Source organism: Opisthocomus hoazin, chromosome 5 (assembly GCF_030867145.1).
Source record: "Opisthocomus hoazin isolate bOpiHoa1 chromosome 5, bOpiHoa1.hap1, whole genome shotgun sequence".
Taxonomy (NCBI): Eukaryota; Metazoa; Chordata; class Aves; order Opisthocomiformes; family Opisthocomidae; genus Opisthocomus; species Opisthocomus hoazin.
Genome location: NC_134418.1, coordinates 87,205,516 through 87,228,100, shown reverse-complemented (window position 1 = coordinate 87,228,100; position 22,585 = coordinate 87,205,516). Strand labels below are relative to the sequence as shown.

Sequence of the window (22,585 nt, the reverse complement as noted above, 5' to 3'; positions counted from 1 at the left end):
TTACTTAAGACAGAGTTTCCAGCTGCTGTCCAAATTCTCTGACCACACAGAGATGAAAGGCCCTCCCCTCTTCAATATTCCCAGCTCTCAAGTCCAGTGCAAAGGGCTACTCATCTGCTCAAACTTCAGTTTGAGATTGCTTCCAATGAGGTGGCTCACTCCACCCCTCCCTAATCCAGTAACTCAAAGATTCCTTTGTAGTTGAATTAAATGAACTTCCTACTGAAACAGGTACTTGCATTTGCACATTTTGTTTACAAACAACTTGCACTCTGTGAGAACACCGAGCTCCTACTTCATGCAGGGCTGTAGCTCTTCACAGCCTTGCTTTGTGCTCTTAAGCGTTCAAATTCCTGCTTTGAGGAGAAACCAAGCTCTAATTTCAAGTGTTTACATGAGAGCAAGAAAAAAATCTTACCATGATTAGGTTATGTAAAAAGTTTAATTATAAAATAAATAAGTTTGTTATGGAAACATTAAATATTAAATACAGTAATAAATATTTACACATTTACAGATATGACTTGACAGTTAATGGTGTTTCTCTGCTACCAGAAGAGTTCTGCTCTGTGAATGAACACATTCACTCTCCAAGAAGAAACTGAACTCAGATAATACTCTGTGCTCAAGACTGAATGGACAGACAGTTCAAGAAACCAAGGACACTGGGGTCAGAAGAGTTTGAGGTAAGTTGAGTTCTTCACACCAGAAGATAGAGCACAGAGACCACTGCTTGCAGAGTGTCAGTGCATGAATTCTTCAAAGGAACAGGTTCTTGGTCAAGTTCAACTTACTGGATCTGATGTGAAGCATGGTATGCTTTAAGTGCTGCTTAAAGCAGCAGCAAGTACCCGGGTAGCAGAAGTAGCTTTACAGCAGATGGGTCCAGGCTGATCAGCTTGTTTGAGCGTGGATCTTCTCCTTCAGATACAGAGCTTCACATGTTGCATTTACTGTCTCAGCATCCTGAGTGACTGATTTTAACTCAGGCTATCATACACACGAATGGATAGCTCCACTCACAACCAGTCCTACTGAATTCAGAGGGATTACTTTCCACACATACAGTAACAGAACCCAGGTGTGGCTGACAAAGATCTGTCACCAACACCCTGCAAGTCAGAACTAGAGGTGAAGTTCTTTGAAGCCGGTATCAACAGCGAGCACAGTGACAGCAGAATTGGGTTTTTCATCCACTGAGGTCTATGGAGAGAAGCCATCCAGAGCTCTTCCCTTTTTAACTCTGGGAGAGGAAAGGGAATTTTCTCCCCCCATCCATTCCTGAAAGCCACAACACCTTAGGGTCTGAGCTGCCAATGGAGACTTGCTAACAGAAGAAAGTCCATCCACACTACAGCAGAGACTGATGCTCCAGGACCAATAGAGAGGGCTCAGTAGCAGTAGTCTTCAGCAGATCTTGATAGCAGGTCCTCTACCCCACCGTGGCAGCTCCTTCCACATCCCTGTGCCAAGATGTAGCGGTAACTGTCCTCCCCAGCAAGCAATTCAGCAGCAAGTGGCATGTTGACATCTCCTTGCAGTAGCCTCTGTCTTGATGAATCAGGGCTTAGCAGCAACAGCACCAGCCCACAGTGTCCAGGTGGATGTGTCAGGTAGCCAGAGGTACCCTGCAGCTTGGCAGTGGCCACATCAGAACTGTTCTGTAAGGGGCAGACCAGGCACATTAATCACCACCCAAGAGACAAGCACTCTGTGCTAGAACTGAGTCAAACCACCACCTGAGACAGGCAGGTTAAGTATGTGCGCACACCTGAGGACACCCTGCTAGACACTCTTCAGCTTCAAGCAAGCTTTAAGCTAAACACTCAGTTGTCACTGGACAAAGATTGGACAAAGTCTGTAGCTGGCATGCAACAAAGCAAAACTTCTGGGTTTTGCCAGAACTTCTCAGGACTATCCTCTATAGTTTCCTCCTTCAGCGTGCAGCATAACTCCTGTTCAGTACCGGTCCTTGAGCCTGCTGTTAGGTACACTTTCACTCGGAAGAGACCAACTTGCTTGCTCATCAAAATCCACTAGCTTCCTCCCAGGAGGGATCCACCTAGGTCAAGGAGCTTTAGTACTGGGCTGCTATGACAGTATGAAAGGTGACTGAGAGCCCATCTATGGTGCTCAAGAGAACTGGCAGCTTTGTCTTGGTCTACAGCCTCTAAGCACAAGAAACTTACTGATGCCTTGCAGAGAAGACAAGGAAATGGTCAGTGCTTCTCTTAGCAGGGGTGATGATCCACTTAGCTGCTGCATCATCTTCCATGATGGAAGTCTACCATGGTTTCTTGCACTAAACCTGCCTCTGCTCAGATACTAGGGTTTGGTTTTTCTTCATAGCCCACTTATCACAGTACAGCTTCCTATCCTCACTTTTCCTTTAAGACAGCAGCCAGAAAGCTAACAGCATTGCTGAAGAACTCACACAGCTCAGGTGGTTTCACAAAACCCAACAACCAAGCCGACCATTCACATGTAACCTATGTGTTTCAAGGCACTTCAAGTGTTAGAAGCAAACACCAGCTTTGCAAAACATGCATGCGATTTTCATATGGTAATTCCAGCCCAGAAGGACTGAAAGGCATTTCAAGTCAGCTTTCATACCTGCTTTCTCCTCGTTTACACACCAACATGGCCATTTCTGTTTTCTTGTCGAAGTTTTTTCCTTTCTTCTTTCTCTTCATACTGAGGACACTTTTTCCTGACCCTGTGGAATTATGGCATGTTAGAGGTCATTCTGAACCCTGACGTACACCCTGTTGTTAACAGCCCCCACATTGTTTGCACCATTTAGACTCATGTCCTTTGAATCCTCAAGGAACTCCTCAGTATCAGGAAGTTTCAAGCAAGCCAGTTTTTAAACATCTGGCATCAAGCAGTATCTGACAATAACATTGAGAAGCCCCCTGAGTTAGGCACTGGCATTTTCACCTCACAGCACCAGGGCTTCCTGGCTCCAGCCCAAACAGGCAGCAAGGTGAAGAGGGCCTCTTGCTGGAACTACGCAAAGCCCCAGGAGCCTTTCTGGGGAACAGCTTTTCCTGGTGCCTTGAGCAAACAGCTGCAGAGACCAGACTGCCTTCCTCCTCCCCACAGCAGAGCCCTGTGGACTTCAAGTATTTGAAGCCCCTGTTCCCTTGATGTGTCCCTTGAATGCATCATAAGCTACTTATTGATTTTCTCCCAATTTCTCAATCTTCTTTCTAGCAACTGTTCCAGACAGACCATCTAGCTTCTCTGGATGAAGACACAGATTAATGAACCTTGTGCTTCAAGCCTGTGAGGGTTCAGAGCACGAAACAAATGCAAATCCTATTCCATGGCTCACTCCAGAAACTAACAATGAGCATTTGCCCTTACAGAACTGGTTATCTCTCCTAGCAGCAAGGAATGAGGCAGCATTCAGATTCATCCCAGCATTCCTCAAGTTAAGATCTAAATATGAAGCAACAGTGAAGTGACAAACGCACACCTTGTTTCCTGAATTGCAGGAAAGCGTACAGCATGTACCCAATTCTGTTGATGTACTTCATCAAGATCTAAAATTAGACTGAACTTTTGAGTTTCACCTATAATATCCCAAGCCCTACTGTGGTGCAGCTGCAGTGTCAGAGCTGGAGTACTGCTCCAGTACTCCGGAAACACTGCAGCCGGGCTCCCCACGCTGACTGTCTAACCTCAGCACAAACTCCTGGCTGACACACTGGCAAGACGCAAAGGTACAGGCACGCATGAGCTGCTGCTGACTGCTAGTTAGCAGGCACAGAGAAGAGTCTGATATAAGGCCTGAAACACACACCCAGAAAAGCTCTTTCAATCCATTCACGGCAGGACCCCAGATTCTGATCACCCACCATGCTGAACTGCCAGCAGCTGGTTAGGCTGGAACGGTCACTCCCTCCACCTTAGCTATAAGCAGTGCAGTATTTGGGGCTAAGCGCTGGTTCTCCTATTTGCATCCCCCCAGTTTAAGTATTAAGCCCAGCGATCTCCACTAATAAATGGACAGCTGGAGCACCATTTCCTTCCCTCCAGCTGTCTCTCCAGTTGTTGGATAACAGCCATGCATGAGGCTGTTGCATTACTGCTTGCAGGCTTCTCCACCAAGCTTAGGGAAAGCACTGCCGTGTCAGCATTAATGCTCCTCCTCCACTCCCCACTGATGTTCTGCAGCCCTGTAACCATCCTGGTTGCAGCAAGAGCGGAAAGGCTCTTGTTCTAAAACATCAGGGTCCCAGGCTAGCCACAGACAACAGCATGAGGGGGTAAGTGAACACCGAGTCACTTAAGAGCTTCTCAGACCTTGCCTCTACCCTCAAGACAAATCTGAGCCAGGGTAAGACCAGAGCGCTTCTGGATGTCTTCCACACAGGAAATTCAGATGAGCCACGCACGTTCTGGGGCTACGGGACACAAGCCCCGCTCACATTTAAGCTATAGGAACACCAAAGAGTGTAATACTTACTGCACTATCACAATGATAAGTACAGTAACGAAGCTGATGCTTGAGAGCAGGACAGCTACCACTACCAACACAGTCTTCGAGTAGTCTGCCACCTCATTCTTCCTTTGAGTCTTCATGAACTGTTCACCACAGCGCTCACCAAAAAAATCCTGATGACACCTGCAAGTAAACATTGACACAAGTTCTTATCAGCTCCAGTGCTGTCTGGAGCCAAGGACACCCACACACATTCAAACCCAACTTAGACATCTTCAGAGTTTCCCATGAATCTCAAGATGCTCCCTTTAGAGTGGGTTCACGAAACGCAGTCACTGCTCTAGCACAAGGTTTGTCAGCATTTCAACAAGTCGAGATTAGTTTGGGCGTGATGTTCCAGGAAGACACGCCTTTTCATTCTTTTGGTTTGAGTTTATGACCAACTGATGAGTTCAGTGGCTAGTTACGCATCTCGGATTCCATCATCACTTAATTTACATGGCAGAAAGATTCTCAGTCAAAATACGGCAGGAGATGGATCTATGCCAAGTTGACACTGATTTTTCCTTTGAGCCCTCATACGCCATGGGCTCATGTCAATCACATCTAACTCAAAAGGCACAAGTGACTTACTTGCAGGTCACCATCTGGAGATGTTCTAGGTATACGCATTCACCATGGATGCAAAAGTTTTTGTATTCCATTTCACAGGGAGTCCCCTTCTTTTTGTTTTTCCCTTTGTTTTTCTTCCTTCTCGATTTGCCAGCATTCTTCTCACCCCCTCTCTTTGTTGGTTTGGGTTTAACCACAGGTTCAACTGAAAAAAGGACAAGATGACTCAGTCTAGCAATGCTAAAAAGCTGGATTCTGTGAGTACTGAATTACAGAACTTGGTGAGGGGTAGGGGGATGGTCACTGCAGGAGAATCTGTGACCAGGAAGCACAGGATGCACGTGAGCATTTCACAGCCAGCAAGCTTAGAAGCTCCTTAAGCGCAACTCTGCCACCACTAAGTCCCATGCGATGCAGACAAAAAGCAGTACGAGCAGATGAGCTAGGAGATCCACCAGAGATGAAAAGCAGAGTTGAAGGACCACAGCAGTTCACAGCATGAGATACTTGAGTGAAACTGTACAGGTTCAAGCTAAGAGCTGTAAAGAACATGGAGTTCACACCAAGCGAAGCCATCCACTAGCTTTATATCGACTCAGACACAAGGCTAACAGCCTCCATCGCTCTAAACTCTCCATTTGCATCAGTGATGAAAGACTCACTGGATAGTCCCAGGCACTTGCAGAAGCAAGACAGCTTGCTATCCCAGTTAGCATACTTGTTTCTCCCAAATAACCTGCAGTGCTGTCTTCAGCAGAAGATAGGTCTGTTCCAGTTCTCCTACTCTGAGAGAGATGCCGAGTGCACCGAAGGAGTGAAAGCAGGATAGTCCGCAAGAGTCAGGTTATTTGTTCGGCTGCTTACTGCTGCCCCTCATTATCCCAATTAAGACGAACCTCTAAAAGAGCGTGGTTTAAAATGCTGGTGACTTAGCAGCCTTTGGATTTAAGCAAAGGCAATCATCTTCCTTTTGCTGAGGAGAAGAAGCTAAAGCCAGTCACTAAGGGTCATATGCTATGTAGCTGCTCCATCCAGCAGTCAAAGCTCAACAGCATTGGTTCAGAGCAAGCTGGTAAAACCCTGGTTCTCTGAAGAGAACATCCCTGTACTGCTGGGCATAAAGCAAGCCTTCTCAGTACAATGGTGCGCTATTTGGGAGCACCAGTTACCCAGGTGAGTCTGAACAGGTCTTTAGAAGAGCTATTTACGATACTCTTCAGTTTCTCTATTGTGCTCTACAGACCTAACAAAAATAGTTTTTGGAGTATTAATATTTTACCTAGTGCACTATGCATAAAGGCAATCACCACAACAGGATGCAGCTTGATCCAACTACTTCATAACCCTGTATTTCTAGTGATGAGAAGAGAGCCTGCACACAGAAACAAGGTGCAGCTCACTGTTGTCTAGACATCTGATTGTTTTAACTTCTAGAGCAACAAGCCTGGCTTGAAGTTACTTAAAAGCAACGACGCCTTCAGCAACCAGAAGTCTGATTCAAATGGTATAAGCCATATTAATATGTAAACGAGGAACACAGTTCCTGCAGCAAGGTTTCCTGTCCCTAGAAGTGTGAGCTTACTACTGACAGCTGAGGCCCCTGTTCTGTCCAGTTTGACTTGATATTTAGGTTCATGCTTTCATAACCGAGCCTGTTTCCATTCTTCCCTCTTCAAGGCTCAGCTTGTTGGTTTGATCTCCATGTCCCTGTCTGCAAGCTGCACAGCCAGGAAAGCCACCCGCAGCTGAATCATAACAGCTTAAAGGCTCCACAGATAAACCTCATGCCAAGTAGAAGAGCTGGTCTACAAACCAACCACCTTTGGTAACAAGTTTCTGTGCAGTTATACAACACCTAAGCCACCAAGCCAGTAGTTTTACAGGCCAAACTGCTCAATAACTCTGACATTCCTGTTTCTCCTGCAGGTCTTTAACTCCTAAAAAAACTTCAGCAAGAGTCCACAAATTCCCCCAATTGAGTATCTGGAGCATGGTCCCCCTTCACTTGTGGGGTTCTTTAGTCTCATTCAAGCCTCATGGTGTTTCTGCAGGAAAAACAGGAGCCAGACACACCCTAGAGGGCAACAGCACCAGCCTACCAACACCTATCGAGGTAGAAATCACTTGCAGGTACCTGGCCTGTACTGCAACTGCACTTAGGCGAGAACCAACAACATCTTCCCATCCCCACAGTCAGGTGGGCTATTCACATCTCCTCACAGCTTACAAGCAGACAAACTACAACATGTTCACACAATAGCTACCAACAGTGAAGCATTGCCTGAGAGATGCTTAACAAACTCCCGCAGCCACTTAAGGGGTTTAAGTGTTTGCTTTGCCAGGAAATTTCAGTCAACTCCAAGCCAAATAAGCTATCACAAGAAAACACCCAGGAAATCCTTGGAGCAGGAAAGACAACCTGACGCAAACCCCACCGTTCGGGCCACACAGCACCCACAAACCCTGCCGAGGCTTCCACAGCAAGGAGGTGCTGGCTGCCCCGCTACAGCCCTCCTGTCAGGTTTATCAGGGCAGAGCCAGCGGCTAGCGAACCCACCGCTTCCATGCACCCCGGGTCGCACTCACGCAACATTCGTGTCCCCAACACCCTCGACGCGACAGCTTCGAGCCGGAGCGTGCCGCTGCCAGCCCGGAGGCCAGCCGGCAGGAAGGTGCGGCCCACTCACCTCGGATCAGGTCGTCCACGATGTACTGGTGGACGGGCGGCGCCTCCTCGTACTCCTCGTCCTCCTCGTAGTCGGGACCCGACACGGCCTCTCCCTCGCGGGCCCCGGGCTGGCCGGGGCCGCCGCGCCGCTCCGGCTCCGTGGCGTTGGGCGAGGAGGCGGCGGCGGGCCGGCACGCTGCGAGGAGAGACAGCAACGTGGGCATGGGGGAGCCACCCGCCGCGACACCCCCCCCCCCCCCCCCCTCACCGCCCCTTCCCGCCAACGGCCCTGACCGCCACCCCGCCCGCACCTGCCAGCGCGGCCAGCGCAGCCACCAGCACCACGGCGCGCATCAGCAGTCCCGGGACAGGCAGGCGGGCGGGCAGAGGAACCGGTGTGGCGCCGGCGCTCCATGAGGGGCCGCCCGCCGCCGCCCCCGCTTTATAGGCGGCCGCGGCCGAGCGTCAGCGGGGCGGGGCGCGGCGGCAGGTGAGGGCGGTGGCGGCGCAGGCGCACCTGGGCCCGCCGAGGCGGAGGGGCCGGGCGTTACCACGAAGCGGGGGGGGGGGTAAACCCGGGCGTTACCATGGAGCGGACGGGGGGCGGGGGGAAACGCGGCCGTCACCCCCGGCCCAGCGGCGAGTGAGTAACGGCTGAGTAACGGGCGGAAAGGCGGCTCGGGACCGCCGCGGCGGCCGCTCCGAGGGCGGGGGGAAAGCCTTGGCCCGGGGCGGGACCCCCGCCAAGCCCCGCCGGCGGCGGGCAGCGGGCCCTGGGCCGCCCTCCGCTGGTAACCGAGCTCGGGAAGCCGAGGGAGCCTGGGCTGGGGCCGAGCGGCTCCCGGTGCCGGGTCACTCCCATCCCGAGCAGCAGTGCCCAGGAGCTCTGCGAGAAGGAGATGCCGAGCACCTTTTTGCAGGAGTTAAAATGAGGTGTTTTGCCCAGTGGTTTTTTTTTTTTTTTTAGTCAGAGATTCACTGGAAACATTTTCGGTGGATTTTTTGAAGTGGTCCTGCGCAGCCCGCTCTCGGTGACCCCGCTTTGGTGGGGGGGGGGGCCGGATGATCCCCCGAGGTCCCTTCCAGCCCCAGCCACGCTGCGATTGTCCGCGCACACCGAGTGCTCACCACTTCAGCCCCGTGGCTACGCTTGGCCAAGGGCTAGTCTATATATAGAACCTTATATATATGTAACTTATAATATATAACCTTATAAATGCTTACAAATATCTGCAGTGTGGGTGTCAGGAGGACGGGGCCAGACTCTTTCCAGTGGTGCCCAGCAACAGGACAAGGGGCAACGGGCACAAACTGAAGCAGAGGAAGCTCCAGCTGAACCCGAGGAAGAACTTCTTCCCTCTGAGAGTGATGGAGCCCTGGCCCATGCTGCCCAGGGAGGCTGTGGAGTCTCCTTCTCTGGAGATATTGAAGACCCACCTGGACGTGGTCCTGTGCAGCCTGCTCTGGGTGACCCTGCTTGGGCAGGGGGTTGGGCTGGGTGACCCACAGCGGTCCCTGCCAGCCCCTGCCATGCCGTGATTCCGATTCTAAGCAGGGGTGGGCGGCTGGCAGCAGCAGCCCGGCAGAGGACGGGCGCGGTGACCCCAGCGCCCAGCAGCGCGGCTGCCCGCGGCGGCGGCCTGAGGGGCTGAGGGAGCGGGCGCGTGCTCGGGGAAGGCGGGAAGGAAGGGCGCGCGCCGGGCCGGAGCCGCTCCCCCGTGCGCAGAGCGCCACCTGCCGGCCCGCCGCTCCCGCGGCGCCTCAGCGCGGCCCGGCCTGCTCAGGGGGGAGGATGGATGGATGGAGGGGTGGGTGGGTGAGTGGGTGGATGGCCGGCCCCTCGCCTCGGCTCGCCTCCCTTACCCCGGGCTCCCCGCCGCGAGTCCTGACAAAGTTCAACAAGGGCAAGGGCAGGGTCCTGCACCTGGGGAGGAACAACCCCAGGCACCAGTACAGGCTGGGGCTGACCTGCTGGAGAGCAGCTCTGTGGAGAGGGACTGGGAGTGCTGGGGGACGACAGGGTGACCATGAGCCAGCAGCGTGCCCTGGGTGCCAAGAAGGCCAATGGGATCCTGGGGTGCATTAGGAGGAGTGTGGCCAGCAGGGCGAGGGAGGTTCTCCTTCCCCTCTGCTCTGCCCTGGGGAGGCCCCATCTGCAGTGCTGTGTCCAGTTCTGGGCTCCCCAGTTCAAGAAAGATGAGGAGCTCCTGGAGAGAGTCCAGTGGAGGGCTATGAGGATGATGAGGGGACTGGAGCATCTCTCCTACGAGGAGAGGCTGAGGGAGCTGGGCTTGTTCAGCCTGGAGAAGAGAAGGCTGAGAGGGGACCTTAGAAATGCCTCTAAATATCTGCAGGGTGGGTGTCAGGAGGACGGGGCCAGACTCTGTTCAGTGGTGCCCAGTGACAGGACAAGGGGCAACGGGCACAAACTGAAGCAGAGGAAGTTCTGTCTGAACACGAGGAAGAACTTCTTCCCTCTGAGGGTGCCGGAGCCCTGGCCCAGGCTGCCCAGGGAGGCTGTGGAGTCTCCTTCTCTGGAGATATTCCAGCCCCGCCTGGCCGCGGTGCTGTGCCCCCTGCTCTGGGTGACCCTGCTTGGGCAGGGGATTGGGCTGGGTGACCCACAGAGGGCCCTGCCAACGCCTGCCATGCTGGGATTCCGTGATCCTCCCGGGGGTGCAGACAGCGGCTGTGTTTGCTGCAGGGAGGCCCCGATGTGCCGAGGCAGCGAGTCAGCATCTCCTGCTCTGAGGGGAACCCCGGTGAATTCTGCTGACCTGACATTAACGCACTCTCTCCCCTTGCTTGCCAGCTCCCGTGCTCCTCGCTGACCACGGCAGTCACCCGGAGACGGCTGCGAAGGACGGATGTGCTGTGGGTGTGAAACTGCACGCTGCCAGCTCTGCTTCGTGCCGGGAGCCCCCCAGCTGGCACGGCATTTGCTTTAAGTTTCCTTCTGCTCCGACGCCGGGGACCGGGGCCAGAAGGCACCCTGCCATGTCACGGATGGAGTGGGCAGCGCATGGCCCGTCCCTGCCCCAGCCGTGCCGCGGCAGTCAGGGCCATCGGAGGGGACACCGGTGCCTCAGCGGAGCACACCGGGGCACCGCGTCTTCCACAGGAGCCCGAGGGCCAGCCGCTATCTCGTTATTCACTCTCTTTACTCCTGATAAAACCCCCGAGAAATGCACGAAGGGAAAGGAAGTATCTGAAATACCTGCCCATTATTTTTCTTCAGTGACATCAAATGTTTGCTTTGCAAGGGCGGGCACAGCTGGCCGGGGTGTCTGAACACGAGGGATCCTTTCTCATCCATCCAGCTGAGAGCAGGTGGAAGCGGACAGTGACTCAAACCGAGCGGTGATTGCCTGGGCAGCTCACCAGACTTTCACTGGACTTGTGATCTGCGGACGCCAGTATCTCCTGCTATCAGCAGCTCCTCGCAGGTGGGGAGGGAGCTCTGTGTGGCTCCGGCTCCTGCTGATGCAGATCAAGATTGCCGTCATAAAGAGGACGTGGATGCGTAGCCGGGGTGTTGGCGAGGCGGGAAGGGGAAAGGCCCGGACGCTGCCCTTCTGGGAATCGGGATGGACTCTGCTAGCCCCTGAGGTACGCAGATGTTCAGATGGCTGCACATCCCTTCCGTGAAAGCCCTCAGCAGGTATTTTTTTCCTAAGATGGTGACGTTCTCCCCGTGCTCCACTCCTCACCCCAAGACCTAGGCTGAAGCAGGGATTGCATGAGCAAAGACATGGTCACCTTTAGTATGTGGGACGTTAGCTATGAATCTGCAGTTTTCTTCATTCCGTGCAACTTCTGGATGACTGCTTTTTTGCTCACTGTAATAAAGTGACTTTCTGTAGGCACAGGTGGGTTTTAATTCTCACATGCTGACTGCGGTCCTATTTTTAAGGACACTGCATACTACAGTCAGGGCAAGTACAATAGCTAGTCTTAACAGAGGGGGAACAATCTTTGACAGTCACAAGGCAAGGCAGACTTCCTTGGGATGGTCTCGTTCGGATGGAGCGGCAACAGTTTGGGGTTACCCTTGAGGCTCCTCTAAGAGGATCCTGGCCGTGGAAGTCTGGCTGAACTACAGCGTGTCGGCACCAACGAAAGTGGCAGTGGGTAGTCTGACTAACTGGGTTTGAGAAGTGGGGTAGATGATCTGTCCCTTTCCTCACCTGAGTGGCTTGGGTATGAAGTCACCTCGGAGATGTGTATCACAGCTCATTTGAAAGCACACAGCATGCGAGTAAATTATACGGTACGGCACATTCTGAGGGACTGCAGTCTCACACGAGGACTGGGAATGTGTGACAGAAATAGCGTGATGTTTTTCTTCTGTCTCGCCTGTTGTTTCCGAGAGTGTCCAGAGTAATAGAGAAGTAAAGGACATGTGAGGATTGTTTGGGAATTTTCTCCTGGAAGCACAGCTCCTGTCTTAGCTTTTTACTCTGTAATCTTCCTTGCACAATGTTTCCTTCGAGCTGGTTCCCAAGTTGAGCAGCTGATGAGGCCGGCCAACACACACAGATGGACAGAGCGTGGACGTCCTCCCGTGTGAAGGGATTCCATCTCAGCAGGAAAACGCTGTGAGCTGCCTGGATCCGTCCCCTGCAGGAACCTGGGCAAGGCCCCTCGGCCGAGAAGGGTTCTCTGCCCTCCCAGCTGAACGCTTTGTGTCTCGGCGTCCTTGCAGAGGCACACAGAGCTCCCGGTGCGAGCGGGGCTGCCGCTTTGGCGCTGCACGCCCGTTTCTCCGCTCCGCTGCGCTCGTCGGTTTGCTGGTGCTCAGGTCCTGTCAAACACATGCCCCTGCTCTCACGTCCACTGCGGTCCTTGGGGTCACACACCTGGTCCGTCTCCTGCCTGACCGGAAGCGGACCCAGAGCCCCCAACTCCCTCCGATCTTAGACAACAGGAGCAGGATGAAGCAAAGGTCAATTTTGGGCCTGGTGGAGGCAAACTGAGTCGAAATGGTGGGCAAAGAAGTTCTTGACTCTTCTCTGAGCCAATGCAGCTTTAGCCTGGGGCTGATCCCCGGCTCCCTGCGAAGGGCCCTGTGCCCGGCTGCTGGAGGGACCCTTTAGGTCGTGCTCCCTGCAGCTGGAGCAGAGCAGAGGGTCTTCGGCACAAGCGAGACTCACGGTATTTGCCCTGATGCGAATGTTTTCCTTCTGATTCACCCCAGCGTCAGGAAGAGGACGGCATCTGGTACCGCCTTTCCACAGCTGAGTTTTTGTCAGTGCACCAGGAGGTGAATTTTCTTTACCTGTTTGAAGTCATTTCGTATGTGAAGAAACAATGAATCACAAAGAGAAGCCTACAGCAATTAGAAACTCCTTTCCTCTCACCTTTGCCAAAGCCAGATTTTTTCCCTAGAACAAAGCCCAGGCAAGCCTTCCTACGCACAACAACGATTACGTAGATCACTCTGGATTTTGTTTTTTTCACAGGCTGTGAGCAAGCAAAGGAGCTGAAGGAGAACGCTATTTCACAGGCACGTTTGTTACGCTTCCTTGGAAATCCCATTGTTCGCTGGCAGGGCCTGCTCTTGGCTACAAGCGCCGTGCCCTCCTGACATTGGCTGCCTTTAGTTGTGCCAGGGTGCTGGCAAATAAGGACAAAATGTGGCAAACTGAAAAAGCGCCGCTGGAGTAAGTCAGTCCTGGCAGTCTGGGCAGTTGCTTCAACGCTCTGCGGTGGGATCAGCGACCGAGTGCTCTGCGAGGGGCCCGCAGTCACACGTGCCCACCCGTCGGGGAAACCTGTGCGGGCAGTGCACCTCGTGTCCCCTCCTCCATGTGTGCTGCGTGTCCCCGGCAGGCGGGAGCGTGGGGCCAGTGCTTTCCCGGGAGACGACTGCTGAGACACACCGTATGAGTAAGGCCTCCTTTGCATAGCGATTGCACACTCACGCTGAAGGAGGTTTCCTAGGCTTAGCCTCATTTCCTTCTGCAGGGAGGTTTTCATTCATGTAGGAAAAGCCCTGTTCTTGAAGTCCTTGGACCGAAAGCAGTTTACGTCGGCGTGACGCAACGCCCTCCTCCTGGCAGGTTTGGGTCCGCCCGGGTCGGGCTGCACGGCGGCACACTCTGAAGCAAAACCCCAGCCTCTGCTTGAGTGGGACGCAGGTACCCCGCTCGTGCAGGCCGTGCTTTGCTGGCATGGGGCCCCATTCCGCTCCTGAAAGGCTTTCCAACATCACTGATGCACCCGCGCCCGCATGGCTCCTGCCCCCTTCTTGGGCTTCACCAGGAGGCTCCAGCGGGAGCAGAGGTCCGATGGGAAGGTGGAACCCAGAGGTGGGAAATGCAGCGCTGAGCACTTTGGTCTCCACCACGCCAGGCTCTCCTCAAAGCGTAGAGCTCAGCTCTGTTCCCTTGCCACGGTGAGAGGTAACTCAGCGACAGCCGGTGAAGGAAACTGGTTTTGGACTAGTGCGGGAGATAGTGCCAGAGAGCAGATGCTGAGAGGAGATCCTGGTAGCGAGAGGGATTTGTACCAAGAGCAGCTGCCTGGCGGGGAAGGAGATCGCTGCCTCTGCTTCCTCTCACCTGCGCTCGCTGTTCGGAGTTACAGAAGGGCAGGACGGATTTCCCTGCCGCAGGAACCCCTTTCGTGTACAGGCTTTTGGCAATAGGATTTGTGCCCCTCCACCCCCACCCAGTATCTTCCAAAATCTTCATTCAGTATTTACCTGCTTCACTGATAATGAATGATCTCATTCATCCTTAACTCCGGAAAGTTATTCCCAAGCCTGCTCGAGTTGCCTGGAACTAACGTGTTTCTGTGTGAAAACAGAGAGAAAATTCAGCGGCATTTGACTACACTTAAATTGTCTTAGGTTTAAAGACGTTTTGTCTTAGCATGCATGAAATAGGTCACTAAGCATTGCAGCCAGAAAGCCATTTCCCCCCGCATTAGCAGAGTGGTGGCAAACAAAAAACTTTTAAAAGAAGGAGCTGAGCGGAAAAAAATGCACACGACTTTGTATGAAGATTCAGAAATGGCCCTACAGTGTCCATGCAGGAGTCACGTCTCACGTATCCTGACCCCTGCGAACGCCGAATTCTTCTTGCCGCAGGTGCTACGCGCTCCACGTGAAGCGACGCGGTACGTAAACACACCGAGCGCTCAGGAAGCTGGGAGGAGAGCGCCGAGGCTGCTCGGGGCCCTGCTGACCGACACCAGCAACCGGCCCCGCGCTCAGCTGTAGGAACGGCTCCGCAGAAGCGGTTTTTGCACAGGCTCTGTCCCATCCCTGCTGCTAAACGCAGAGACAACACTCTCCCGGCTTGCGCCGTGCCGTGCCCTGGCTGGGGTCGTTGCTCTCCTCCCCACGGCCCTTCCCCAAGGTCCGACCCTGGGTCTCTGCGAGGATTTTCAGACCGACCGGGCTCTGCCTGCCATCCCGCTGCCTGCGGCTGCCAGGCACCGCACACCCACCTTGCGGTCCCTGTGCTCCGCGGCGCTGCCGAACCGGCTGTCCCTCGCCCGGTGACCCCAGGAGTGCAGCGAGCGGGGCATAGAGGCAGCCTCCCCACCGCCACAGAGCTCTGCTGCTGGAGACGGTGACTCCCTGCTTGCACCGAGGGCGAAAATCTGCAAGGGAGACGGACTGGTAAAGCATCCCTTCACCAGCAAGGAGAGGGGAGCGCGAGGGACAGCTCCGCACCCCACGCCACGAGAGGCACAAACTGCACGCGTGCCGTTTCCTTGCCACCCACGACTGCTGGGGTGCCGCGGCGGCAGTCGGAGGTCTCGCCACCCTGGGTGTCTGTTGGTGGGCTAAACGCATCAGGGCTGAGGTCATTGCCAAGTCCCTGGGAGGACTCGGTGACTCTTGCATTCTCAGGCCATGAGCCTGCGCAGCTTGTTCTGAAGTTGATGAATTTGCAGGAAGGGCGGCTGTGGGGTGCATAAAATCCGTCATATCCCTTGGCACCGCTTCCAGCCTCTGCCGAAGGCGGGCCGAGGCTCGGGGTAGCCGCGGCTGCGAGGGACAAGGCTGACAGACCGCACTCGGTGGCTGCACAGCTCCTCGGCAGCTGATGCTGGCCTTTGGGTTGGAGAGAGAGGAAGAGTCGGCTGGCAAATGTCAGGAAACTGAGCCCTGCGGCAATGATTAACCACGGCGAGGACAGCACGCACAAGGAACGGTGAGAGCCTTCTGCAGATGCCGTGCGCTTCAGATGGGGACCGACCAACGCCACGTGTCTGCCCCTTTGGGGAAGTCTGGCTTCTCCGCTGCCATCGCTGTTCCAAAACAGGGCATTACACCAAAAGTCTCATAATTATTTTTTCCATGTTGGGGTTGGCAATGCTCCAAATTTTGCATTAAGAAAATGTTGAAAGCCGTAATTTCCACTTTTTTTGATGCTTACAAAAATATCTGTTTTCCAAAGCTCAGAGTGTTCTCTGATGTTTTGAGGATGAGCACAAAACAGTGCTTTTCCACAAGAAATTTCCGACCTAACCCCCCACGGCGGGACGTGGCAGGGAGGCTGCGCTCCCATCCCCCTCGCTACCGAGCCCGATACCCCAGACCCACGCACACCAGCGTGGGAGGACGCTCACGATGCCCCACGCAGAGAAGGCGGGCCCTGGAAGGGGGGGATGTAGGCTCCGGGGTGACCGTCAGGTGGGAGTGAAACCAGTGCTAGAAATGCCGCGGGGGACTGGACCGCCCAGGAATACCGACTGACGAACGGATTTTTTTTCCCCTCTGCTTGGTTTGAGCTCATCGGAACAAAACAGCTTGGGTGAGCTGAAAAAACCCAACAAGTTTTGACTTGTGATGAACTGGATGAAATGAAATATCCTGGTTCCGTTATCCCAGCGGAAAGGAAAATGAAGTAAAGAAGTGAATATGTTGGGAGAAGAAACACCCCCAAGTCAGATTACTTGCCTGTTTCAAAACCTGTGTGTTCCACCAGAAAAATCCTTCAGGTGGAAAAATTCCCAGCGAAACTTTGCTGCAGAACGAACGCCCTGCATCTGCACGAGTGGAGGGGGTGACGTGCCCGGCCGTGTCAGGCTATCTGCGCGGGGACCTCGTCGTGGAGGCCACGGCTGGGGAGGAATGACGTGAGTCAGGACAAAGGAGTGGCAGCCACAGCTTCTCCTGGGACGGGGCCACTGCTCAGCGCAGCGGGAGGCCGGCCGGGGAAGCCGGCAGCGGTGACCAGGCACTGGCAGCCCTGCCAGCAACGCTTCCCCGCTGAGCCTTTGCGGCAGCTGAGGGTTGGCTTGGGAATGCCCTTTTCTGGGGTATTCTCTTCCCAGTTCAAAAGACAGATGTGTTACTGGTGAGAAGGACAGGAGCTCTCGGACCTTCCTAGAAACCAGGCTGCCTGAAAATGATGGCTCGGACTCACCCTGCCTCGGTTTTCCAGCCGTTGTTAATCCAGTCTGATGTCTGATCCTGGGCCTGCCTCATTTAAATGCTCCTGTCCTCCTGGTGAGCTTTCTCCAGGGGCTGAAATGTGCTGCACCTTGCTCTGCTGTCTCCGTGATGCTTGCTGTTGGCCTGGGTGGGCTGAGCAGGTGGACCTCCTGAGTGAGCTCCAAACGTCTGGGAGGCCAAAGGTACCCTGATTTTGCACGGAACTGAGCTCTCCTGTTTCCTCCTGACTTCAGTACTGTGTCCTTTTTCCAATTAGAAGTCTTGCCCCCATCTAAACCCTATTCGTCCCTGATTTTCCATCCCCTCATTACGAGTCTTCAGTCAAGTTTCCACCCCGCCCCCAGCAGTGACCTGAAGTCTTCCTCCCCTGCTGTTGTGTGTGTCCGGATGGATATCCACCTCCCGCAGTCAGCCTTCTCTCCTGAAATTAACCCCTATTTCCCTGCCTCCACCGCCCAAATGGCAGCGGTTCTGGGAGAGGCAGCTGAGCTGGCTTCCCTTCCTCATTCGCGTGCCTTGTACAACCGCCTCGACTTCCCGTTATAACGAAGCGCGTCGACAACCAGCCTGACAAGCCAGAACAGAAAGAGCCACCACCGCAGGACCACTGGGGACCACTCGCAAGCGTCGCTGGACAAATGACGCTTCCCAGTTGGGGCTGGAGCCTGCCCACTGCTGCATTGCGCCTCCTAAACTCCTCCTGGGCTGCCCTATCAAGAAGCTGATGCCCTCTGGTGACAGGGTCAGAAGGATCAGGCGGGCATCCATCAGGGTAGGGCAGAGAGATTTCTCAACATTTTTTGATCAGTTGTTTTAATCTCCCAGTTTGCTGGGAAAGCTTTTAATCATACAGGATGGAATTATAGAATGGGAGTGTTCGAGAAATCTAGGTTTGGCACCAGCTTTATTAAAATAATGATGGCTATTTGTGCAAGACCAAACGTCTACATTTACTGGTGGGACAGCTTCCGTCTATAATTCCTTCCATCCATCCTTCCTTCCCTCTTTCCATCTGTTCGTCGGTCCAGCCATCCATCCAACCATCCTTTCTTCATCATAAACACAAAGGTAGACAGCTACTGACCCGGCCCAGATCTGCAACGAGTGCCTGACTCGTGAGCCCATCTGACCTCCTCTCTCTCCTCCCTGTGCTCCATGCCTGCCCTTCTCAGGAGCAGCCCCGAGATGAGGTGCCAGACGCACTCTGCAACCCGCGGCTCGCCTCAGCAGGGACGGGGACCGGTCGTCCAAACATCCCCCGCCTCTGTGATGCAACCCAAGACCGTCACGGAGGCTTCCTCCAGCTCTTGGCAAACTGGTGGCCTGACCGGCTGACGCAGTCCAAGGAAACCCGCTGAGGGGACACATGACTCACAGCAGCCTGGGATCGCCGAAGCACCTCCAGTGACATTACCAGGAAGCACGCAGCAGGCGAGATGGCATCTGGAGAGAGAAAGGTCAGCCCCCCAAGCCAAGCACGTTGCCGTGTCAGCTGCTGTGTGGGCCGCGGATGAAGAGTGTTCTCAAGGAGGGTTGGCTTCAGCCCCTGCGGTAGCCACGGACATGGTGGTGATGGTGATTCCAGGTTTGGTGACAGTGGGCACACCACAGACGCTGGAGAAGAAACGAGAAGGTGATGGACGGCTTCAGTTACCGTGACTACTCCCATTCTGATCTCTTTGCAGTTTTGTGTCTGTCTGTCTGCTACTTTTGGAAAGCTGTTTCTTATAATGCCCTCTTAAAAAACATCAGATCTGTTGTGACCAGGGGGAATACTGGCACCAGTAACACCAGCACAGAAGCACGGCATATCAGAGAGTTCACAACAAGCCTCACTCCAGAAAAGCGCTGTCCTTCCACAGAGCACCAAGGGAGGAGTGGGTGCCGTTGCCTTCTAGGTCAGACAGCCCCAGGCTTGCAAGCAAGCATCAGCTGCCCTCTGCCTGAATTCCACGGGGCTGGAATGGCTTTCGGATAAAACATACACAACCCTGCAAGAACCCCACAGCAGGGTTACCGACAGGGCAGGCCTGGGGTGGGGTAAGTTTTAAAATGCTAGGGAGGTGCCAAACGGAGCACCGCCGCAGCTGCCGGGCGCTGCGGCTGCTCAGTCCTCCAGAAAGCTGCCAGCAAAAGCGTCCCGGGCAGGAAAACCGCCCAGCGACGCATCGGTGGCCCTGCGGACATGCAGATGGCTGCGGCACCGGCTGGGGCTCTCCAGTCCCAGTCTCCAGGCCCCATCCCTGCCTGCTTCACCCACCTCCTCGGCCCTGATGCGGCTGGACGTGGGCACGGGAGAACTGCCCTGGCAGGAGCCGGTAGTGCTCGTGCAGGAGGTGAAGCCGTCGGGTAAGGAGGGCTGGGGCAGGGCGGCCTCGCAGGCACACCGCCGGAGAGCTGCAGCCAAGGTGACTCCGACGGCGGGCGGCATGGGCGAGGGAGAGCGGCACCGGGGCGATGGAGGTGGTGCCGGCAGAAACCAGGGAAAGAATGAGGGAGGAGGTTCACTCTCTGAGACAAATTATTTGGGGTGTGTCGCCAGGACCCGGCTGCGCGGCTGCTGGACTGGCAATCTACGTCCAGCCGGTGCAAGCTGTCGAGGCGGCAGGCTGGTATGTGGGCCCAAGCTCTGCAGTTGCTCAGTCGTGTGCAGGAGTGAGAAAAACACCGGGTCTGGAAGGGCTGTTACGGGCTGAGAGCAAGATGAGCAACAGGATAGGTGGAGAAAGCCCAAGCCAAATCAAGACAGTCAGCTAAAAGTTAAGACAGATAGAAACAAACCAAACAGTGGACTGTTCCTCTTAGATTTGCCCGACCCAAGTAGCTAAAGGTGTGATAAACCCCAGGCGGTGCCGCCGCTGCAATTTAAAACCTCTGCAAGCGCAGCCCTGGGCATGCGGACGCAAGCGCTGCAGCGGAGAGGCGCATCTTCAGCTACCGTGGCTGCCGAGGTGCCGCGGGGCTGGCAGCGAGCCGGGCAGCGGCGGAGCCGGGCACCTCGGCCACGGCAGCTCCACTGATGGGACCCCAGACACATGGGGTCATCATTCGCAAGCGGTGGGGTGTGAGGACGGATTCCCCTTCCGTGATGCTCCTGCCCAGCGGAACAGGGGAGCGGAGAGGGCAGCGTGCGGGAGACGGAGCATAAGAGCGGCCGGGCTCGGCTGTGTCTCCCCAGGGTGCCCAGGAACAGTTTTGTAGAATCATAAATCATTAAGGTTGGAAAAGACCTCTAAGATCGTGAAGTCCAACCGTCACCCCATCACCACCATGCCTGCTAAACCATGTCCCCAGGTGCCACATCTACATGGTTTTTGAACCCCTCCAGGGATGGGGACTCCACCACCTCCCTGGGCAGCCTGTCCCAATACCTGACCACTCTTTCAGTAAAGAAATTTTTCCTAATATCCAATCTAAACCTCCCCTGGTGCAACTTGAGGCCATTGCCTCTCGTCCTATCGCTGGTTACTTGGGAGCAGAGACCGACCCCCACCTCGCTACACCCTCCTGTCCGGCAGCTGTAGAGAGCAGTTTGCAGAGGATGAGCAGGGACCGGCCAGGCGCGGAAGCTGAGGGGGAGACAAAGAGGTGTCACCATGTACCCTAACTGGGTCACAGCAAGAACGGATGGAGTCTCCAAGGACTGATTTTTGCCCCATCTTCCCCCTGGGAAAGGCTGCGCTAACAACGCGGCTGTGGCTGGGGTTGCCATTAGCTGTCACCAGCCACCCGGCAGAACAGGTTCCTGCTCGACAGCTGCCTTACAGGAGAAGAGAGGAAGCGCAGAGCTGAAGGGCAGCTAATAAGGGCCCTGTGACACAGCGTTAACCCAGTTAGCCGGGAACGACCATCCATCCCCTGCTAACTCGATGCTGAAGGGAGGCACAAAGGACCAGGCAGACCAGGGAATAATTTGTGCTGACCAGACCCGCCTGAAACATTGGCTGACCCGCACTGAGGGCTTGGTGAGGGCTGGTCTGCAGCACCGCCAGAAACGAGCGCCTGTTCTCTCAGAAGATGGCAGGAGGCAGCCACAGGCTGCGCAGACCCAGCACGCCGAGCACAAACGCTGCAGGGTAACCCAGTGTTTGAAAAAGGTGGGCGAGAGATCCCACGGCCAGGCCAACACCGGCTGGTCTGCGATAGACTGAGGGTCAGGCGGCGAGCGCCAGCTGGCCTGCAGCCATGGGGACGTGCAAAGGGGGTCCCTTCTACCCCTACGCCACCACACTTGATTTGGAGGATTTTCTTGTTGCTGGTCAGCGGCGCTTGGTCATTCTTTCCTCCTGAGAAGTGGTGATGAGCAAAGCATCGCTTATTTTGGCTGAGCAGGGCTGGGTCTCGATCCCACTCGGTTCACCTGCAGCCCTGTGGCAGGCAGAAGTGACCTCGAGGCTGCTGCGTTCAGAAGCTGGTGGTCTGTCTGCCAGAGAAAAACCACGAGGGCAGCAAGCAGGTCTAGAAGGCGTGCCTGAAGGTCTGCACCGGAGGAGACTCAACCCCAGGCCGTAGCCTTGCAACCAGAGCTGGCGTGCGGCAGCCTGGAGCGCCTGGGCTGTGCGATCTGTCGCGTGCAGCGCCGGTCGGCTCAGATCGCGCCCTTGCTTTGCTCAGTAGGACATCCCACCTCCGCATCTCCTCCCGCACGCCCCGCCGGGGACGCAAGCGCAAGGAGAGCTGGCAGGTCCTGGCAGAGCCACTCCATCACACCCTGCCGTGGCTGCTGCTTGTCAGAGGAAAGAAAGCGAGGATGGATCCGGGAAAGACGCAGAGCAGCCATTTCACGGGGCTCATCTTTCCCAAAGAAAGGGGCGCAGGCCGCACGCCCAGGGCAGAGCACCTGGGCAAGCCTTGACAGGGACCCTCCACGGCTCCCAGTCGCAGCCCCTCTGCTCTGCGGGCAGGGGACCAGCAGCTGTGTCCCCAGGGACCGGTGCTGGCCCCACGACCTGCCGCAGCGGGCCTCCAGCACGCGTGCGGGCGAGCTCGCCGGCTCCCTTTCATGGCAGGTCTTGCTCTGCAGGATGACGCAAGGCAGACTGAAGCCCCGGGACCTACAGGCCCAGCTGAAAATGGTTCCTGGACAACACACAGCGGAAAAGCAAGAAGTCACTTCTGAGAATAAGATCTCATTTGCTTGAGCTCAAGAGCCGCCAATACAGGAGGGCAGTTGAAGGCGAGAGGGAAAGAGCCGGTCTGTTCCCCCCCGAGGGCCCCTGGCTGACTGAGAGCTTCTGAAATCGAGCTCTCGCCTGGTGACGTCTCAGGTCCCACCGCTCTTCCTTACAACGATCCTGTTGCACAGCTCGAGAGATCAGAGGTCTCACACCCGTAAACAGCAAGCAGCGCGGGCCGACACAGCTCACTCGGGCCTTTGGCAAAGACCGAGAACGACGTAAGGGCTGTGCTTTTTCTGACCTCTTCAGAGAGTGTGAGAAGT

The 22,585-nt window shown here is 55.1% G+C and overlaps 1 protein-coding gene across 2 annotated transcripts; it reads right to left on the bottom strand.

Annotated features, from left to right (window-relative positions):
- Positions 1-502: 502 nt before the first annotated feature.
- AREG (amphiregulin) lies at positions 503-15,286 on the bottom strand. 2 transcript variants are annotated; one of them, XM_075420157.1, is made up of 7 exons: positions 15,186-15,286; positions 14,437-14,526; positions 7,750-7,926; positions 5,084-5,267; positions 4,475-4,633; positions 2,614-2,716; positions 503-1,661 (listed from the first exon to the last, which is right to left on the bottom strand). In XM_075420157.1, exons 2-6 carry the CDS (start codon positions 14,462-14,464, stop codon positions 2,629-2,631), a joined length of 636 nt encoding a protein of 211 aa, XP_075276272.1. In that variant the 5' UTR covers positions 14,465-14,526; positions 15,186-15,286; the 3' UTR covers positions 503-1,661; positions 2,614-2,628. The 2 variants fall into 2 exon arrangements, with proteins under 2 accessions (XP_075276272.1, XP_075276271.1); XM_075420156.1 differs by lacking the exons at positions 14,437-14,526; positions 15,186-15,286 and adding an exon at positions 8,042-8,106.
- Between the last annotated feature and the right edge of the window lie 7,299 nt (positions 15,287-22,585).